The 16,303-nt window shown below is 53.3% G+C and overlaps 2 protein-coding genes across 3 annotated transcripts; one reads left to right on the forward strand and one right to left on the reverse strand.

Annotated features, from left to right (window-relative positions):
- Window positions 1-62: 62 nt before the first annotated feature.
- TBL3 (transducin beta like 3) lies at window positions 63-9,621 on the forward strand. Of its 2 annotated transcripts, XM_027656672.1 has the most exons (22): window positions 63-129; window positions 265-316; window positions 398-493; window positions 677-724; window positions 1,259-1,400; window positions 2,308-2,392; window positions 3,035-3,202; window positions 3,569-3,644; window positions 3,810-3,906; window positions 4,334-4,530; window positions 4,856-4,997; window positions 5,337-5,395; window positions 5,927-6,030; window positions 6,151-6,301; window positions 6,423-6,653; window positions 6,735-6,805; window positions 7,208-7,364; window positions 7,731-7,789; window positions 8,042-8,145; window positions 8,342-8,413; window positions 8,722-8,880; window positions 9,388-9,621. In XM_027656672.1, the coding sequence occupies exons 1-22, from the start codon at window positions 80-82 to the stop codon at window positions 9,498-9,500; spliced, it is 2,433 nt and encodes an 810-aa protein (XP_027512473.1). In that variant the 5' UTR covers window positions 63-79; the 3' UTR covers window positions 9,501-9,621. The 2 variants fall into 2 exon arrangements, with proteins under 2 accessions (XP_027512473.1, XP_027512474.1); XM_027656673.1 differs by lacking the exons at window positions 63-129; window positions 265-316; window positions 398-493; window positions 1,259-1,400 and having other exon boundaries at window positions 681-724.
- Window positions 9,622-9,881: 260 nt separating this feature from the next.
- On the reverse strand, window positions 9,882-15,561 carry NOXO1 (NADPH oxidase organizer 1). Its single transcript, XM_027656674.1, has 8 exons — window positions 14,596-15,561; window positions 14,104-14,184; window positions 13,924-13,987; window positions 13,264-13,444; window positions 12,860-13,041; window positions 12,527-12,640; window positions 11,927-12,044; window positions 9,882-11,684 (listed from the first exon to the last, which is right to left on the reverse strand). The coding sequence occupies exons 1-8, from the start codon at window positions 14,659-14,661 to the stop codon at window positions 11,045-11,047; spliced, it is 1,446 nt and encodes a 481-aa protein (XP_027512475.1). The 5' UTR covers window positions 14,662-15,561; the 3' UTR covers window positions 9,882-11,044.
- Between the last annotated feature and the right edge of the window lie 742 nt (window positions 15,562-16,303).

Genomic DNA, 16,303 nt, shown 5'->3' on the forward strand with positions numbered 1-16,303 from the left:
GCCGACGGCGTCCCTTCCTTACGTCACTCGCGCGCCGGAAGCGACTCCCGTGGTACCCGGAAGCACGTGGAGCGCGGCCATGGCGGACACGGACGCGGCCGCTGCAGAACCCGTGCGCTTCAAGAGCAAGTGAGGGCCGGGCTGGGGCTGTGAGGGCCGGGATGGAAGTGAAAGGGCGACCGAGGGGCCGCCGGGATGAGGCTGCGCGGCCGCCGCCGTTCCGGTTTAACGGGGCCGCTCCGTTCCCGTCTCTTTCCCTTCCAGCTACGCCGTGTCGCGGAAGATCGAGCCGTTCTACAAGGGAGGGCGAATCCAGGTAATCCCGGCTCCGGAGGGTTTGGGAGTGCCGCGTCTCCCGGCTCTGTAACGTTCCTGCTTCTCACCCCCTCTTGCCCAGATAAGCCGCGATGGGAAGTTCATGTTCTGCCCCTGCGGGAGCAAAGTGAACGTGCTCGATGTGGAAACGGGAGCGCTCCTGCACAGCCTGCAGCAGGTGAGGGGCACGGCCGCTGCCGGGAGGGGTTTTCCCACTGTGGATTCCCGGGAATGAGGAGGGTGGGAACTGTCCCGAACACAGGCGGGTGGGTTTGGGGTTGTCCCCAAGCTGTGCTCGGTGTCAGAAGGGAGCTCTGAGATCCCTCCGGGGATGGTTTAACTGTGGGATTTCCCTTCCCAGGAGGAGGAGGAGGATGTCACTGCCTTTGTGCTCAGTCCCGATGACGAGGTGTGTTTGGATCAGAGGTTTATTTTGGGTGGATCAGGGGGCTGGGCTGGGCTGCTGCAGGGGGTGTTGGGACAACACTCCAGGAATGTGGGGGGATTTTGGGGAGCCCTGTGCCCAGGGTTGGCCTTGATGATCCCTGTGGGTCCCTTCCAGCACAGGAGATTCCCTGATTCTATTCCATGACCTCTGTGCTTCCAGAGATCTCCATGGAGGCTCCTCAGGCCCTTCCCTGTGTCCCCTCCTGGGTGTGACTGGGACATGCTGGGAGCCTGAACTGTGGCACCTGCCCTGTCTGTGCCCTGTGCGTGGCCCCTGGCAGGAATTCCAATCTAATCCATGACTGACCATGTCCCTGTGCCCTGGCAGGAATTCCAACCCAATCTGTGACTGCCCATGTCCCTGTGCCCTGTGCATGGGCCCTGGCAGGAATTCCACCCCAATCCATCCCTGACCGTGTCCCTGTGGCCTGTGTGTGTGCGCTGATGGAATTCCAGCCCCGATCCCAGCCTGACCGTGTCCCTGTGCCCGTTCCAGGTGCTGCTGACGAGCTCCCGGGCGCTGCTCCTGCGGCAGTGGCACTGGCGGGAGCCGCGCTGTGCCCGCGCCTGGCGGGCCCTGCACCCCCTGCCCGTGGCCACCATGGCCTGCGACCCCACGGCCACCCTGCTGGCCACAGGTACGGGGCACTGGGGGGATTCTGGGGGGCCCTTCGGCTCTGGAATAACCTCCCTCAGCTGGACACAGCGACCGGAGCTGGGCACAGCACAGGGTCAGTGCCCCGTGCTGGCTCTTGCTCAGGGCAGGACCAGGAGCTGCTGGAGAGGGTCCAGCAGGAGCCACAAAGGTGGTTTGGGGTCTGTAGCATCTCTCCTGAGGAGATGGTTAATGCCTGGTTAGTCTGGAGAAGGCTGAGAGGGGATCCCATCAATCCAGACAAATATTTTCAGGGGTGCCAGAGGATGGTGCCAGACTCTGCTCAGTGGTGCCAGTGACAGCACGAGGAGCAATGGCCATAAACTAAAACACAAGTTCCACCTCAGCACGAGGAAGAGCTTCTTTCCCTGGAGGGTGGCAGAGCCTGGAACAGCTGCCCAGGGGGTTGTGGAATCTCCCTCTCTGCAGACATTCCAACCCAGCTGGACAGTCCCTGTGTCACCTGCTCCAGGTGACCCTGCCTGGGCAGGGGTTGGACTGGGTGGTCTCCAGAAGTCCCTTCCAACCCCAGCTATCCTGAGATTCTGTTTTACTTGCTAGTGATATTGTGACAACAAGGGATCCTTTCAGTGTTCTGTCCACAATAAAGTGCAGATAAACATCAGGCACCTCTGAGGCAGAGCAGTGTAGCTTTCCCGGTGTGGCACAGGGATGTTTGGAGATGGAGGAGCTCAGGCATGACCTGTAACCTCCCTGTTCCACAGTCTGACTGAGTGTGAGGTGCTCCAGAGGCTTCTTTTGCCATGGGTTGTTCTTACTGGGTTCATTTTCCTTTCTTGTGCCTTTGCAACCCCTGAAGTTTTGCAGATGTGTTGGACTCCTGCCTCCCTCTCTTCCATGGTTCATTCCCTGTGTCCTTCTTTCCCCAGGTGGCTGTGACAGCACCATTAAGGTCTGGGATATGGTCAAACACTACTGCACACACAACCTGAAAGGATCCTCTGGAGTGGTACAGTAAGGAGGAGTTGTGTCTGTCAGTCCCTGCCATTCGTGGGGTGCTGGGGTTGACCTGGAATATCTTGAGTTAATGGAATAGGAAGGCCCACTCCAAGCAGGTTCTGGGCTCTTCTTCCTGGTTTTTGGGAGCAGGGCTATGATTATATCTAGCCCAGTTTGGTCAAGAGTTTTCATACAACCAGAGAATTGTTGAGATTGGAAAAAGGCCTTTCAGATCATTGAGTCCAGCCATGAACCAGCAGCAGCACCATGTTCACCACTAACCAGTGTCCTCAGATTCGTTGGGATCCAAATGGAATCCCTGTGCTTGCTGGCTGGTCTGCTCCAAGAGCATGGAAACACTGGCAAAGACAAATAGTAAAGTCTTCTGGTGGGTGGCAGAGGAATGAGACCCTACAAAGAAAGTCATGTCAGTTGATCTCTCGTGGAATCCTGGAATGGTCTGGGTTGGAAGGGACCTTAAAGCTCATCTCATTCCACTCCCTGCCATGGGCAGGGACACTTTCCACTATCCCAGGTTGCTCCAAGCCCATCCAGCCTGGCCTGTTGACTTGTGTTAATGTGTCCTAATTTAGATGCTGGGCCAAGGCCAGCACTGCAGGTGGTTCATTCCTGTCCTGTTCCTCTCCCCCTGCCCAGCCTGGTCGAGTTCCACCCGGACATCTCCCGCCTGCAGCTCTTCTCCTCCTCCATGGACTACAAAATCCGCATCTGGGACCTGAATTCCAGCAAATGTGTGGCTGTGCTGGATGGGCACTTCAGTGCTGTCACCTCGCTGGCATTTGCAGATGGAAACACCCTCCTGAGGTACCACCTGGGTACAGGGGTTTGACCTCTGTCCTGTTCACCTCCTGCCAGGGCTGGGTGATTCCAGAGGGTCTGGGAGAAGGTGGCTGAGGGTCTTGGCACCTGTAGAATGGAATCCTGGAATGGTTTGGGTTGAAAGTGACCTTAAAACCCATCCAGTCCCACACCCTGCCATGGGCAGGGATACCTGCCACTAGCCCAGGTTGCTCCAAGCCCCATCCAGCCTGGTCTGTGTTTCTGGCATTACACTCTGCTGGCACAGGGAATGCTGGTGCTCTTTCCCATGGCCTCTCCAGAGAGGTGTTGAACTCCCACAGTGCCAGATTTGCACATGGATTTGGCACTGAAACACCTTTTCCTTTGCAGCTCTGGCCGTGATAAAATCTGCATGGTGTGGGACCTGGAGAGCAGGGAGAGCAAACGAACCATCCCCGTCTACGAGGTGAAACTGGGGTTCATTTATTCCCTTGGAATCCTTTTGTGGTTCCCAGGTCGTGGTCCCACAGTAGCTCTCCCTCTTCAGGTTCTGTGTGTTATGAAATGAGGTTTCTCTGCCCTCCCAGAGCTTTTGGCCAGCCCTGGTTCTGTGACTCTCTGACTCTTGCAGACCGTGGAAGCCGCTGTGTTGTTGCCCGAGAAGGGGGATTTCTCTCAGCTGGGTGTGAAGAAACAAGGGCTGCACTTTGTCACAGCTGGTAGCAAAGGTGAGGCAGTGCCACTGCCACGTTTGGGGGCTGTGATTGCTGTTACTCCTGGGATGGGAGTTGTTTGCATGGCAGAAGCTTGGGCTGGAGAGCAGAGCCTGCTCCCGAGTTCCTCGGGCAGCTGGGGATGAGCAGGACAGGTCAGATGTGCTCTGAAACATTAAATACTCAGATACATTTATCTACATAAAAATATACTTTCAAACCCGTAAATACATATAAATATATTCCCAAACCGCAACGAGGTTTGATTTAGACTGCAGAAGCACTGTGGCTTCTCATGCCACTGCAGTTGGATCTCTGCCCGGTCCTGCCCTGGAGCTGCGCGGCTTTTCCCGTGGGCAGTGCCAGGGTTCGGATAACACCCCTTGGGCAGTCACCGTGTGAGGCTGGCTGTGACAGAGGATGTATCCCGTGGCTGTTGCAGGCATCCTGAGGGTGTGGGAGGTGGCCAGTGCAGGCTGTGTGTATGCCCAGCCCGTGCCCTTCGCGCCGCGGGAGGAGCCGAGCGAGCGCAGCCTGTGCCAGTGCCTGTGGGTGCCCGCACGGGGAGAGCTCGTCACCGTGTCCCTGGAGCACAACGTCATGTTCTACGAGGCACAAACCCTCCAGCTCCGCAAGCAGGTGACAGCCCCAGCCTTCTTTTGCCTTTACCCATGGTTTGGGATCAGCTCTGCTCCTGGTAAAAGCTCTGTCCCTTGTCCTCGGCCTGTTCTGGGGTTGTTCCTATCTCCGGCCTGTTCTGGTTCCAAACCAGAAATTTCACTGGTTGGGGCTGTTTGGGGGGAATTTTACACAGAGACCAACATAAGAACCAGAAAGCAGATTTCTGCCCAGGCAGAAATCCCTCCTGTGCTCCAGCTTATGTGTAAAAGAGATCCTTACACCCAGCGTTAAATGCGAGATCACAGCACTGCAGCTTTTCCCTGCTGAACTGTTCCCATTCCAGCTCGCTGGGTACAACGAGGAGGTTCTGGATGTGAAGTTCCTGGGCCCTGGTGACTCTCACATTGTTGTGGCCACCAACAGCCCCCAGCTGAAAGTGTTTGAGTTGGCAACATCCCACTGCCAGATCCTCTACGGCCACACAGGTGAGTGCCAGCACTGACCCGGCTGGGAGAGGGGCAGGGGTTCCCTTGTCCAGCTTCTCTTGGAGCTCCTGTGGAGGCTGGAACCCTTGAGCAGCATCACAACAGGTTTGGGAGTTGTGTGGAGAAAGGATATATCCCATTGTCCCTGTCACTGGCAGTGACATCAGTTTAATTTGGAGCTGAAGGGGTGTGAGTGCCACTCGCTCCACAGGGATTGTGAATGTCCTGTCCCAGTGTCCCAGACCTGTCCCCAGGACAGTGGGCTCATTAACTCACACATTCCTGTTGTCCCATTGCAGTATTTCTGTGCATCCATCTGTTTTGTCTCCTTCTGTTTAGAAACAATTATGGCTTTGGATGTCTTCAGAAAAGGCCTGATGTTTGTCACCTGTGCCAAGGTGTGTCACTGCTCTTCATTTAACGCAGCTCTTCACTTTACTGATCTTTATGGGCAATATTGTACCACTTTTAGCACTCTGGAAAGGGCTTTTTATTCATACAATTTCTGTCTGCTGCATCCCCCAAAGATAAGGTTCTTCACTATCCTTTTTAATGTTGTCCCTGGGAAATCAATTGTATTTATTAGCCTGAAGGAGATGGTTCCTTCTCCAGGCATCTGGGTCTGGAATTAGAGATCAGAGAAGTTGTTAGTGTGGGACTGATGGGAGCTTCTGTGTTGGAAGAAAAGGTGCTAACTGCCCTGATACACCCAAAAATAAATGTCTGATAGACCCCAAAATAAATCTCCACTCTGGAACCCCAGGCTGGAGGTTTATCCTGTCTGGCTGTGGGTCCTCACCTGCTCTGACAAAGGCAGGCAAAGGTTCAAGCTGCAAAATTCGGGACCAGTCAGGCTGGGGATGTGGTGAGAGCCCAGGGATCTGATCTCTTGTCAGAAAATCAAGCATTTTCTGTGCTCTCCCCCACAGGACAGGAGCATCCGTGTCTGGAGGATGGGCAAGGCTGGCAGGGTGGTCTGTGTGGCACAGGGGCTGGGCCATGCCCACGGCGTGGGTGCTGTCGCCTGCTCCAGGTAACACAGACCAGGTCAGGCTGTCCCTTTGTGGAGATCCTGCTCGTGGAGGGGAAGGGCCTTTTCTCCTGTGCAGGGGAAGCCACTGATTTGCCTCCTCGATGTTTTTGTTCCTCTCAGAATGAAGGAAAGCTTTGTAGTAACCAGCAGCCAGGACTGCACAATCAAGATCTGGAATATCCCGGAATCCCTCACTTCCAAAGCAAAAGCAGCCTCAATCTCCAGCCCAGAAACCCTCCATGCCAGAGTGACTGAGAAGGGCCACAACAAGGTCAGGCTCCCCCTGAGCTCAGAACGTGCCTCTGGCACTTAAATCTCCCTCTCCTGTGTTCCCCTTCTGGTCATTCCCAGAGCAAAGGCTGAAGTGCTCTGTGCTCCTGTTCCCTCCCCAGGACATCAACAGTGTGGCAGTGTCCCCCAATGACAAGCTGCTGGCCACAGGCTCGCAGGACAGGCTGGCCAAGCTGTGGTCCTGCTCCGACTGCTCCTTGCTGGGGGTGTTCTCAGGGCACAGACGGGGCATCTGGTGCGTGCAGTTCTCCCCCGTGGACCAGGTCCTGGCCACCTCCTCGGCAGATGGGACCCTGAAGCTCTGGGGCCTTCGGGACTTCAGCTGCCTGAAGGTGAGCAGAGCTCCTGCCCCTGCTCCAGGCAAAGCCCTGGCGTTGATCCTTTGGAAACTGAGCTTCCTTTCCCCTTCCCAGACCTTTGAAGGCCACGATGCCTCAGTGCTGAAGATCATCTTTGTGAGCCGAGGGGCCCAACTGCTCAGCAGGTTTGTGCCTGTCCCGGGGGTCTGGGGGAGATCCACAGCTGGTCAGGAGGGAATCTCTTGGCTGACCAGCAGCAGCAAGAGGGAAGAGTCTTGTGTCCCAGGAGTCCTTGGAAAGACTGATAGGAAGGTGCCATATTTAGGCCAAGCTTTCTACAGGGGCTGAATGAATCCTCTTCTCCAGTTATTCCGTGGATTCTGTTTATCTGCTGTGCATTGCTGGGCTGGGGACACACAGGAGGCAGAGCTAAGGATGCATCTTGCCCTGCACATTTTGTTTAATTCTGCTCCTGTTTGGAAGGCACTGGAATGGGACAAGTTTATCTGATATTTGAGGTGGGGGCAGAGCAAGAATGAATCTGTCCAGTGATTATTTTTTTTGGTTTTGTGTTCCTCTTCCAAAAGTGGATCTGATGGTCTCTTAAAACTCTGGACAATTAAAACAAACGAGTGTGTGAAGACATTAGATGGTCATGAAGATAAAATCTGGGGTCTTCACTCCAACAAACAAGATGACATGGTGGTGACAGCCTCCAGTGACTCCTGCATCACACTCTGGCAGGTATAGCATGGGGGGTCCTGACTCCTCTCGGGGTTAATAATCAGGATAAATGGAGAACTCGGGATGCCAGTGGCTTGTTCCTCATGTGTTCCCATTTTCTGCACTTTGGAATTGGGTCAGTAAGGCTTATCTTGGGGTTTGGGGTTATTTTTTTTGGCCAGACTGTGTTTCCCCAGCAGCAGATGGGGCTCAGCAGCCTCAGGCACTGGTGGCTTGGAGGGAAGTTGGGAGTTGCTGGATTTAACCCTTAAATTACTTGGCCTAGAGATCTTGCTGCAGAACCTGATCTCCTAAGCACTCGATGGCTCAATAAAAATCCGTGTGTATTAAAGCAAGATTTGATAAAGTTTTATCCTGTTTTTATAGGATGTCACTGAAATTGAGGAGAAAGAAGCACAAGCTAAACAGGAGGAGCAGATTATGAAGTGAGTTGGTCTTGTGCAATTAAGAGCTGCGAAAGGCAAACTGTCCAGTGGAACTGCCCACACCTGGAGCCATCCAGCTCCATCTAATCCCAGTATTTAGTGGGAGCACCAAGGCATTTATTGACAAGCACCACTGACTCGTTGGTGTGACCCCCCTGCACGCTGTTACTGCCAAATCTGCTGCTTTTTGTGCAGTGTTTGTTTCCACCACTCAAACACTGGTCTCACTCTCGACCCTGATTTGTTTTTCAGAGAGCAAGAGCTTTCTAACCTGCTCCATGAGCACAGGTACCTCCGAGCCCTGGGCTTGGCCATTTCCCTGGATCGGCCTCACACCGTGTTGATGGTGGTCAAGGGTGAGTCCATTTCGTGCTCCAAAGGCATTTTCCTGCCCTCTGCTTTCCAGAACACTCTTTCCAGGCTCCAAGGTCTAATTGTTAGTCTGAAAGCCTCAGTGTTCCCTCTCTCTCTCCCGTGTTCCTGAGTGCAATCACCTCAGATAACCAGTGGTCTCCCTGCTCTCAGCCTGGACTCTCCCTTCTCTCTCTGCAGCCATCCTTAAGGAACCTGAGGGGAGAAAGCACTTGGAAGAGAACATTGTTCGGCTCCGGAAGGATCAGAAAGGTTTGTCACAATGTGGTTTGAGTGTTGAAAGCTTCCAGGTCAGGGGCTTGTTTTCTCAACTGAAATTAAGAATTATAAAATAGAACCATGGGATGGTTTGGGTTGGAAGGACCTTAAAGCTCATCCAGCTCCATCCCCTGCCATGGGACATTCAGGGACATTAGGCCTCATCATCCCACACATTTAGGGTGTGATGGCTCAAGGAATGGTTCTGTCTGGAATTATTTTGCCCCTCTGGGCTCGTCAGTCACTGTCTGTGGGAGCTGAACCTCTGTAAGACCCAAGACACGGGTGTCCCTCCCTCACAGAGGCCGTGCTGGCATTCCTGGTCACCTGGAACACCAACTCCCGGAACTGCCACGAGGCCCAGGCTGTCCTGGAAATCCTCCTGAAGCACGAGGCACCCGACAGTCTCCTGCAGTTCTCGGGCATTAAACCTGCTGTGGAGTCCCTGCTGCCCTACACGGGTGAGTCGCTGCGGGGCCGGGCCTGGGGTGTCCTCCCGTGGCCTGGAGCACGGAATCCTGGGATGGTTTGGCTTGGAAAGGACCTTAAAGCTCAGCCATGGGCAGGGACACCTTCCACTAGCCCAGGTTGCTCCATGTCCAACCTGGCCTTGGACACTTGCAGGGATGGGGCAGCCACAGCTTCTCTGGGCAACCTGTGCCAGGGCCTCCCCACCCTCACAGCCAAGAATTCCTTCCCAATATCCCATCTAACCCTGCTCTCTGGCAGTGGGAAGCCATTTCCCCTTGTCCTGTCCCTCCATCCCTTGTCCCCAGTCCCTCTCCAGCTCTCCTGGAACCCCTTTAGGCCCTGGAATGGGCTCTCAGCTCTCCCTGGAGCCTTCCCTTCTCTAGGCTGAACCCCCCCAGCTCTCCCAGCCTGGCTCCACAGTCTGTGGACGTGGGAAACGTTTGCACCCTGTTCCAGGGAGCTCTTTCCCACTGCCCTGATCACTCCTGTCCCTGCAGAGAGGCACTTCCAGAGGCTCAGCCGGCTGCTCCAGGCCTCCATGTTCATCGACTTCATGTGGCAGCACATGAGGTTGGGGGACACGGCCCAGCAGGACAACGGGACCCTGTGACCCTCCTCCCACCGGTTCCTCTTTCCAAAGGGGGGGAGCCTGAGCTCCTTCCCACCAGGATGATAACTGTATTTTTAGTTCCTGTGTTTTATAATAAATTTTTAAATGTTAATTTGTAAAAGAAGCCCAGCATCCAATCTCCTCGGGGCCCAATGAGAGGAAAGGGTCGTTCCTTTGGCCAAGCTCTGGTTTGTATTTTCACACCCTGAGTTTTTAGGCCCAGACACTCAAACATCATTTAGTTTGGAGGAAAAGCAGAATCCCAACAAGTAGTTGGGCTTTACTGGGATTTAAAAACTTTATGGAGCTGAGAGGCACTCCTGGCAATGTCATATCATGTCCCCAAGCCCAGCTGGGCCCTGGGTGTCGATCACTTTGCTTGAGCAAAGTGCAGCCTGGACCAAGGCAGGTCTCTCACCCATGCCCACCCCAAATTTAGCAGCTGAGAGGGAGAGAAGCACGATTTTAATTCCCCAGGTAGCACATTTTTAAGGTGTAAAACTCAGACTTCAGACATGTTTACATGTATTTTATTTCAAAGACAAAAATGTATAAAATTCAGAACGACACAAACATCTCACAAGTTGTTTCTAAAAAACATTAACAGGGAGAATAACTACAATCAAAGCCAGAAATGTATAGAAAAGCTTTAGTTTTCCTACAACTATTCACCTAACAAATCTAGCAATGATTTTAGGATGAGAATTGCTGGGAGTTTTGCTAACTGCCAGAATCCCTTGGAAGGGGAATGTTTTGTCCATAAAAGTGACCTCTGTCCCTGTCCCCAGGTGGGACACAAGCTGTGACAGCCCTGTTTGTGCTCCTGTGTCTGCACAGCCACGGCTGGAGGGAACAGCCAGGGATGAGGTTCCTCCCCAACAGGATTTTTGGCACAGCCATTCAGCAGATGCAGCCAATCCATCTGATGGCCTCTCCACTACCTAAATTGATCTAAGCTGTAAAAAAACAAACCCTAAACCAACACCAAAACCTAAACAGTTTAAATATATATATATATATATCTATGTTAAATATGAGGTTCAGGTAAATGACATCACAGCTGCATCATCCCATCCCTCCCACAGTCCAGTAACTGGAGCTTGGGCTGCCATTGGTGACTCTGAGTCACTCTGGTGCCACTTCTCTGCCCTCTGGGGTGGCTGCAGCTCACCTGATGTGGGGAATAATGCAACAGTGACTGTGAAATGTTCAACTGTTCACATGCTGCATGGCAGGAGGGAGAACTTACTGAATTCCAAGTGACCTCTAACTTAGGAGCTGCTGGATCCGCAGCTGCCCTGACTCCCCTGAGGAGTTAAACCACTAAATCCTTTCCCAGTAACTCCCTTCTGGCTCCCAGTCTCCCTGTGACGCTGCAGCAGGAATCGGTGCTGCCCAAGGAGGGGATGGATGTCAGTGGGTGTATTCCTTGGGATCCAGTGGTGTCCTTGGGAAGCCACAGTCCAAGGGCTGATGTTCCCACAGGGCTCTGGTGAGGGGTGCCTGGCTCTACCCGGGCTGTGTCATTGTCCCCTGTCCCTGCTCTAGTGCAGGCTGGGCAGCAGTGGCTGCAGGCCTGGCCGGGGGCTGTGTCCCTGCAGGGCCCGTTTGGTGACAGTGCTGCACCTCTGCAGGATCTCGTGGGCCGAGGGCCGCGCTGGCACCTTGGGGACACTCGTGGCCAGGTCGGGGTCGGGCAGGGGCGAGCTCAGGTCGGCTGCAGACGACTCCACGAAGCCAGAGTCATTCCTGTCCCTGGGGGTGAGGCGTGGGGACTTGGTGCTGTGCGTGGCCAGGGCAGGGGAGCTCCTGTTCTGCTCCACTTCAGGTAGAGAGCGGGACAGGTCGGGCTTCCAGCTCAGCTGGATGCCCTGCTCGCTGCTGCTGCCCAAGCTCAGGGATGAGCTCTCTGACTCCAGGTCCGAGGTGGAGCTGGCCCTGGGCAGAGACCTGGATCTGCTCCTCTGAGAGCTCCCATCTTCTTCATTCAGGTGGAAGGAAGAGCCAGGCTGTGCCCTGGGCTGTGCCATGGCCTGTCCCCGGGGCTGGGGGGCCGACAGGGAGGAGCAGAGGTTCGGGGTGGAGACGTTGAGCCCAGAGTTGATGATGGTCTGCAGCTTGTGGTGAGGATTCTTGTAGGGCCGGAGGCACATGGAGGGCATGTAGCCTGTGCTCCCATTGTACCTGAGGGCAGGGATGGAAGGAACACTGAGAGGAGCCCTTCGGCCAGCTCGGACCAAGGGGAGGGAGCAGAGCAGGGCAGGGCCCAGCCCCATGCTGTACGTGGGGTGTGAGGACTGAGAAACCATCCCTGGCCAAGGACATTCAGCTCAGGGATGCACCCAAATGGCAAGGAGAGGGCAAGCAGCAGCTGCAGCAGGTAACCAGCTCCCTGGGGAGGCAGGACTTTGGAAAAGCCTCCTTACCGGATGAGCCACCAGCCGTTGTCAGAGCTCCTGAGCACCTCCACGACCACCCCGCTGTGCAGAGAGAGCTCATCCGCCTTCTGCGCCTCGTAGGGCTGCACCACGAAGTACAGGCTGCCTGGGGGAGGAGGAGGAGGTTGGATCTGCCCCATGGAGAAAGTGCCCCTACCCTGTGACAGAGCAGCTCAGCTGTGGGGCAGTGTCCATGAGAGGGACTGGCTGCTCAGGGACCCCAAACTGAGTGATTTAGGTTGGACACGAGGAAGATGTTTTTTCTACAATGAGGGTGGGGAGGCCCTGGCACAGGTTGCCCAGAGAAGCTGTGGCTGCCCCATCCCTGCAAGTGTCCAAGGCCAGGTTGGACGGGGCTTGGAGCAATGTAGGCTAGTGGAAAGTGTCCCTGCCCATGGCAGGGGGTGGGACTGGATGACCTTGAAAGGTCCCTTCCAACCCAAACCATTCTGTGATTCCATGGCAGAGCTGAACAGAAGAGTCAGAGCTCCAGAGATCCAGGTGGGGACTCCAAGCAGTGGTTAAAGTGGTGAGGTTTTGCAGAACTCATTTTTTGAAGGTGTCCCAGAGAGCCAGGAGCAGACTTACCCTCCTCATTTGAGCTGTAGTTGCTCTGGATGTCCTCATGGACATCAAGCTCTTCCAGGTACGAGGCTGGGAACCAGGCAATCTGCTTGTCTGCATTTTCCACCAGCCACCACCCTACAAAGAGCAAAACACCCAGTTTTTAACAGCCTGCAAGTTGAGAGATGACCATAATCCCTGGATAAGGGACACAAGAGACAGGAGGGACATTCACTGTCCCCCCAGGTAGGCACACAAGTACAAACACGTGCACTCCTGACACTACCCTGGCATTTGCCGGGCTATGAATCAACCTGCCCCTTCAGCCCTGACACTGAAGAATCCCCTCAAACATACCAGTCATGTCCTTGATCAACACTTCAACAATTTCCTTCTGAGCCACTGTGAACGTCCTGTTCTTGGTGTCCTTGGTTTCATAGCTCTCGATGCAGCGGTAGCTCTGGGACGCCTGGGGAAGGGTGATGGAGATGGGCTGGTGCTTCTTTTCCCTTCTAAATTCTGATGGCATGATCACAACACTGCAAAGCAAAGTTTCTCATCAAAAACTCAGGTGGAAGGTTGAGTTTAGCCTTAATTTTGGTAAAATCACTTATGCAGTAGCTTTATGCACAAGAGACAACATAAACCCAGATCAGAGCACCTGCTCTGCTGCCCTCCTGTAACTGGTGTTTCTCTTCTACCCACATTCCATAACATTTCTGCTTCATGAACAAACAAAAAGGACAACCCAGATTTCACACCTGTTTTCAGGGAAGGAGGGGTCGAGGTCCTGGGTCTGTGCCTTGAAAAACTGATTCACGTCTCCCCCCTGGGAGATCCTCGCATCCATCTGCAGCAGCTCCTGGGAGTAGGTTTCCAGAAGTTTCAGGATCTCCAGGCACCTGTTCAGCTTCCCACCCTTCCTGTGCTGCATAATCACACCTTTAAAAGAACAAGGGCACAGCTGGTGTAAGACAACAGTGGGTCTGGATTTCTTTGGGAGCAGCATCTTTTGCCTGAACACGGGGTGTCCTCCCCCCCCACCCTTCCTGCCCCGTCCCAAACTGTACAAAGTCACTGTCCCTGCTTCTCTGCCCCTTCTAATAGCTCCTGATACAATTTTTTTAACATCTAAAATTTATCTTTTTTTCACATGTAAATATTTCAAGAAGGTCTGTGCAAATATTTAAAGTGTAACACTAATTTCCCAATTATCTAATAAAAAAGCCTTTCTGGGTTATTCTAAGTCTGTACTAGACACAAGCATGTTGATATAACCCAGTGGTGCTGTGCCAGGAGCAGGAGAGAGCTCTTAACCTGTTCCAGAGGAAGGTCAGACTCAGAGACTTCAGTTTGTGTCCCCAGTTATGCCTGTCCTGTCCACTCACATGTTTGTTGGTCCGTCAGAGATTTATTCTTACCTTTAAACCTGGGTAAACTCCTGAGGGAGCCACTCTCCATGGGGAATTTTCTCTTCAGCTCTTTCTAAAAGAGAGGAGAAGGAGAGAACAGTGATTCCTCACAGCCCTGACACACGGCTGGGCTCCTTTCCCTCCCCAGGATGGGAATCCTGACATTTCAGGAACTGAAAACTCACTTACATGGAATTTCTTAAAGTCTTCAAATGTCCGGTAGATGAGAATGTTGTTCTGGTCTGACCAAGTCACAAACATCATGTAGTTCTGGGAAAAGAAAAGGGAAAAGAAGTGCAATTTAATCACAGTGTTCCGTCTGAGATGTGGGTTAGTTCTGGCTTCAGGCTGAGTACCACATTAAAAAATTCAATTAAACATTAAACCCACAAAAATATTTCCTTAATTTTAGGGCTCCAAATGGGTAATCATAGATGAAATCAGGAGGATTTTATGGTGCTATGACAGAAGGAGAGTAAAATCCAACATAACAATTTTCTTATGGTATTAAGCCCATTACAAAAATCCTTTCATCCTAGATCCCAAGGCTCCTAATCCCAACGCTGTGGGGAATGAGCAAACACACCCCTGGAAGAGTAAGTCCAAAGCCTTCTAGTTTCCTAATTTATAATATATTTCAGGAGAAAAAAAAAAAGCCAAAAATTATAAAAATTAACATACCTTCTGCTTTCTGCATTGCATGAAGCCAACAGCCTTCACATCCACGGGGTACCTGCTGCAGCTCATCTTCCCCACGCCTGCTTCTCCCTCACTGGCAGCTGGAGGGATGTGTCCTGGAGGGATGGGAGCTGGAGGGATGGCAGCTGGAGGGATGGCAGCTGGAGGGATGTGTCCTTCAGGGATATCCTGGAGGGATGGGAGCTGGAGGAATGTCCTGGTGTGTTGTGCCCTGGAGGGATGTGCCCTGGAGGGATGTGTGCTCTGCTGAAGATTGCAGAGCTGTGGCCCCAGCCAGGACTCCCCAGGTTAAATACCCTGGAGCAGGAGGCAGGGCACAGGCGTTCCCGAGCCTCCTCCTCCGCCCCGCCCCGCAGAAATTCCGTAGTTTGGCAAACTACCGGGTGCCTTTTAACTGTTATCTTTCCCCCTGCTTTTAATATGCAAATAGTCCCGGCTGTGGCGGCAGGGGCAGAGTTCAGGGAGCCGGGGAGCAGATCCAGCGTGTTTTATCACATCCCAGCCCGTGCTGGGAAGCGAGCCAGGCCCTGGGCGTGCGGGAGGTCACTGGGGCAGCAGCTCCAGCCCCGAGAGATTTCCGGGGACATACGCAGAGTTTTTATTGCTGTATTGCAGAGAGTTACCTGCAGCCCAGGATGAGCTCACCCCAGTCCCAAAAGCTGATTTACAACGTGGGTTGTCGTAAAGCACAAATCAGGCACCACTTGATACGTGTAATAATTGTTACAAATATTTTTTCTTTACGGCTTTGTCCCACCTTCTGAGATGCTTTAAATGGATTTCTGGCAGCTTTATCAATATTTGAATGCTCTCAGAAATTATGGGAGGTACCAATGCCAGTGTTGTCATAGCATTACAGAACGGTTTGGGTTGGAAGGGACATCAAAGACCATCCAATTCCCACCCCCTACCATGGGCAGGGACACCTTCCACTAGCCCAGGTTGCTCCAAGTCCCATCCAACCTGGCCTTGGACACTTCCAGGGATCCAGGGGCAGCCACAGCTTTTCTGGGCAACCTGTGCCAGGGCCTCCCCACCCTCACAGGGAAGATTTTCTTCCCAATATCTTTCCTAAACCTACTCTCTGTCAGTTGGCCCCTTGTCCTACATGAACAAACACGTCCCAGGGCCAAAAGCTCCTCAGATGTAAATATGGGATGGAGACTCAGCTCTGAGCGCCCTGAGCACTGTCCTGCATCCAGCCAGGTGTCCATACCCTCTCAGCTCTTCCCAAGGACCAGCTCCACTGCCCAGAGGCACGGAAAGACAGGTAATTCCAGCCCTGGACAGCCTGTCCTCTCCCTGAACCGGCATGTGCCTGCCTCAGGTTATGACTTGGCTGATGGGCACCGAGTGATCAAACCGCCTTCTCTGTCCTCCCTCTCTCTCCTCTTTGATAAAGCCTAAATTGAACCATTTTATCATTATCATTATCACTATCATTATCATTATCACTATCATTATCATTATCATTATCATTATCATTCCTTCTGGATATCAGGCAGTACAGTGAGGAGGGCCTTGCTTTGTGTTCCATGAGCACGTGAGGCTGCTCCCACACAGCAGGATGGCAGCTTCTGGGGGCAAAGGGAGCTGTTTTGTTGCAGTTCTATCTACTGCTGCTGGATATCTGTCCTCCATTAGAAAGGGAAAGTCATCCAGAGAGAACTTTGGTTCTGTGTGTAATTTG

The sequence above is a fragment of the Corapipo altera genome, unplaced genomic scaffold, assembly GCF_003945725.1.
Source record: "Corapipo altera isolate COAL_440 unplaced genomic scaffold, ASM394572v1 104, whole genome shotgun sequence".
Lineage (NCBI taxonomy): Eukaryota > Metazoa > Chordata > Aves > Passeriformes > Pipridae > Corapipo > Corapipo altera.

Coding starts and splice junctions, on each gene's coding strand:
- NOXO1 (XM_027656674.1), bottom strand. CDS start 14,661: ATGAGCTGCAGCAGGTACCCCGTGGATGTGAAGGCTGTTGGCTTCATG. Junction 13,988..14,103: donor AAGACTTTAAGAAATTCCAT/GTAAGTGAGTTT, acceptor CCTCTCTTTTAG/AAAGAGCTGAAGAGAAAATT. Junction 13,042..13,263: donor CCCTCCTTCCCTGAAAACAG/GTGTGAAATCTG, acceptor TTTGCTTTGCAG/TGTTGTGATCATGCCATCAG.
- TBL3 (XM_027656672.1), top strand. CDS start 80: ATGGCGGACACGGACGCGGCCGCTGCAGAACCCGTGCGCTTCAAGAGC. Junction 725..1,258: donor TGCTCAGTCCCGATGACGAG/GTGTGTTTGGAT, acceptor TGCCCGTTCCAG/GTGCTGCTGACGAGCTCCCG. Junction 8,881..9,387: donor GTCCCTGCTGCCCTACACGG/GTGAGTCGCTGC, acceptor CTGTCCCTGCAG/AGAGGCACTTCCAGAGGCTC.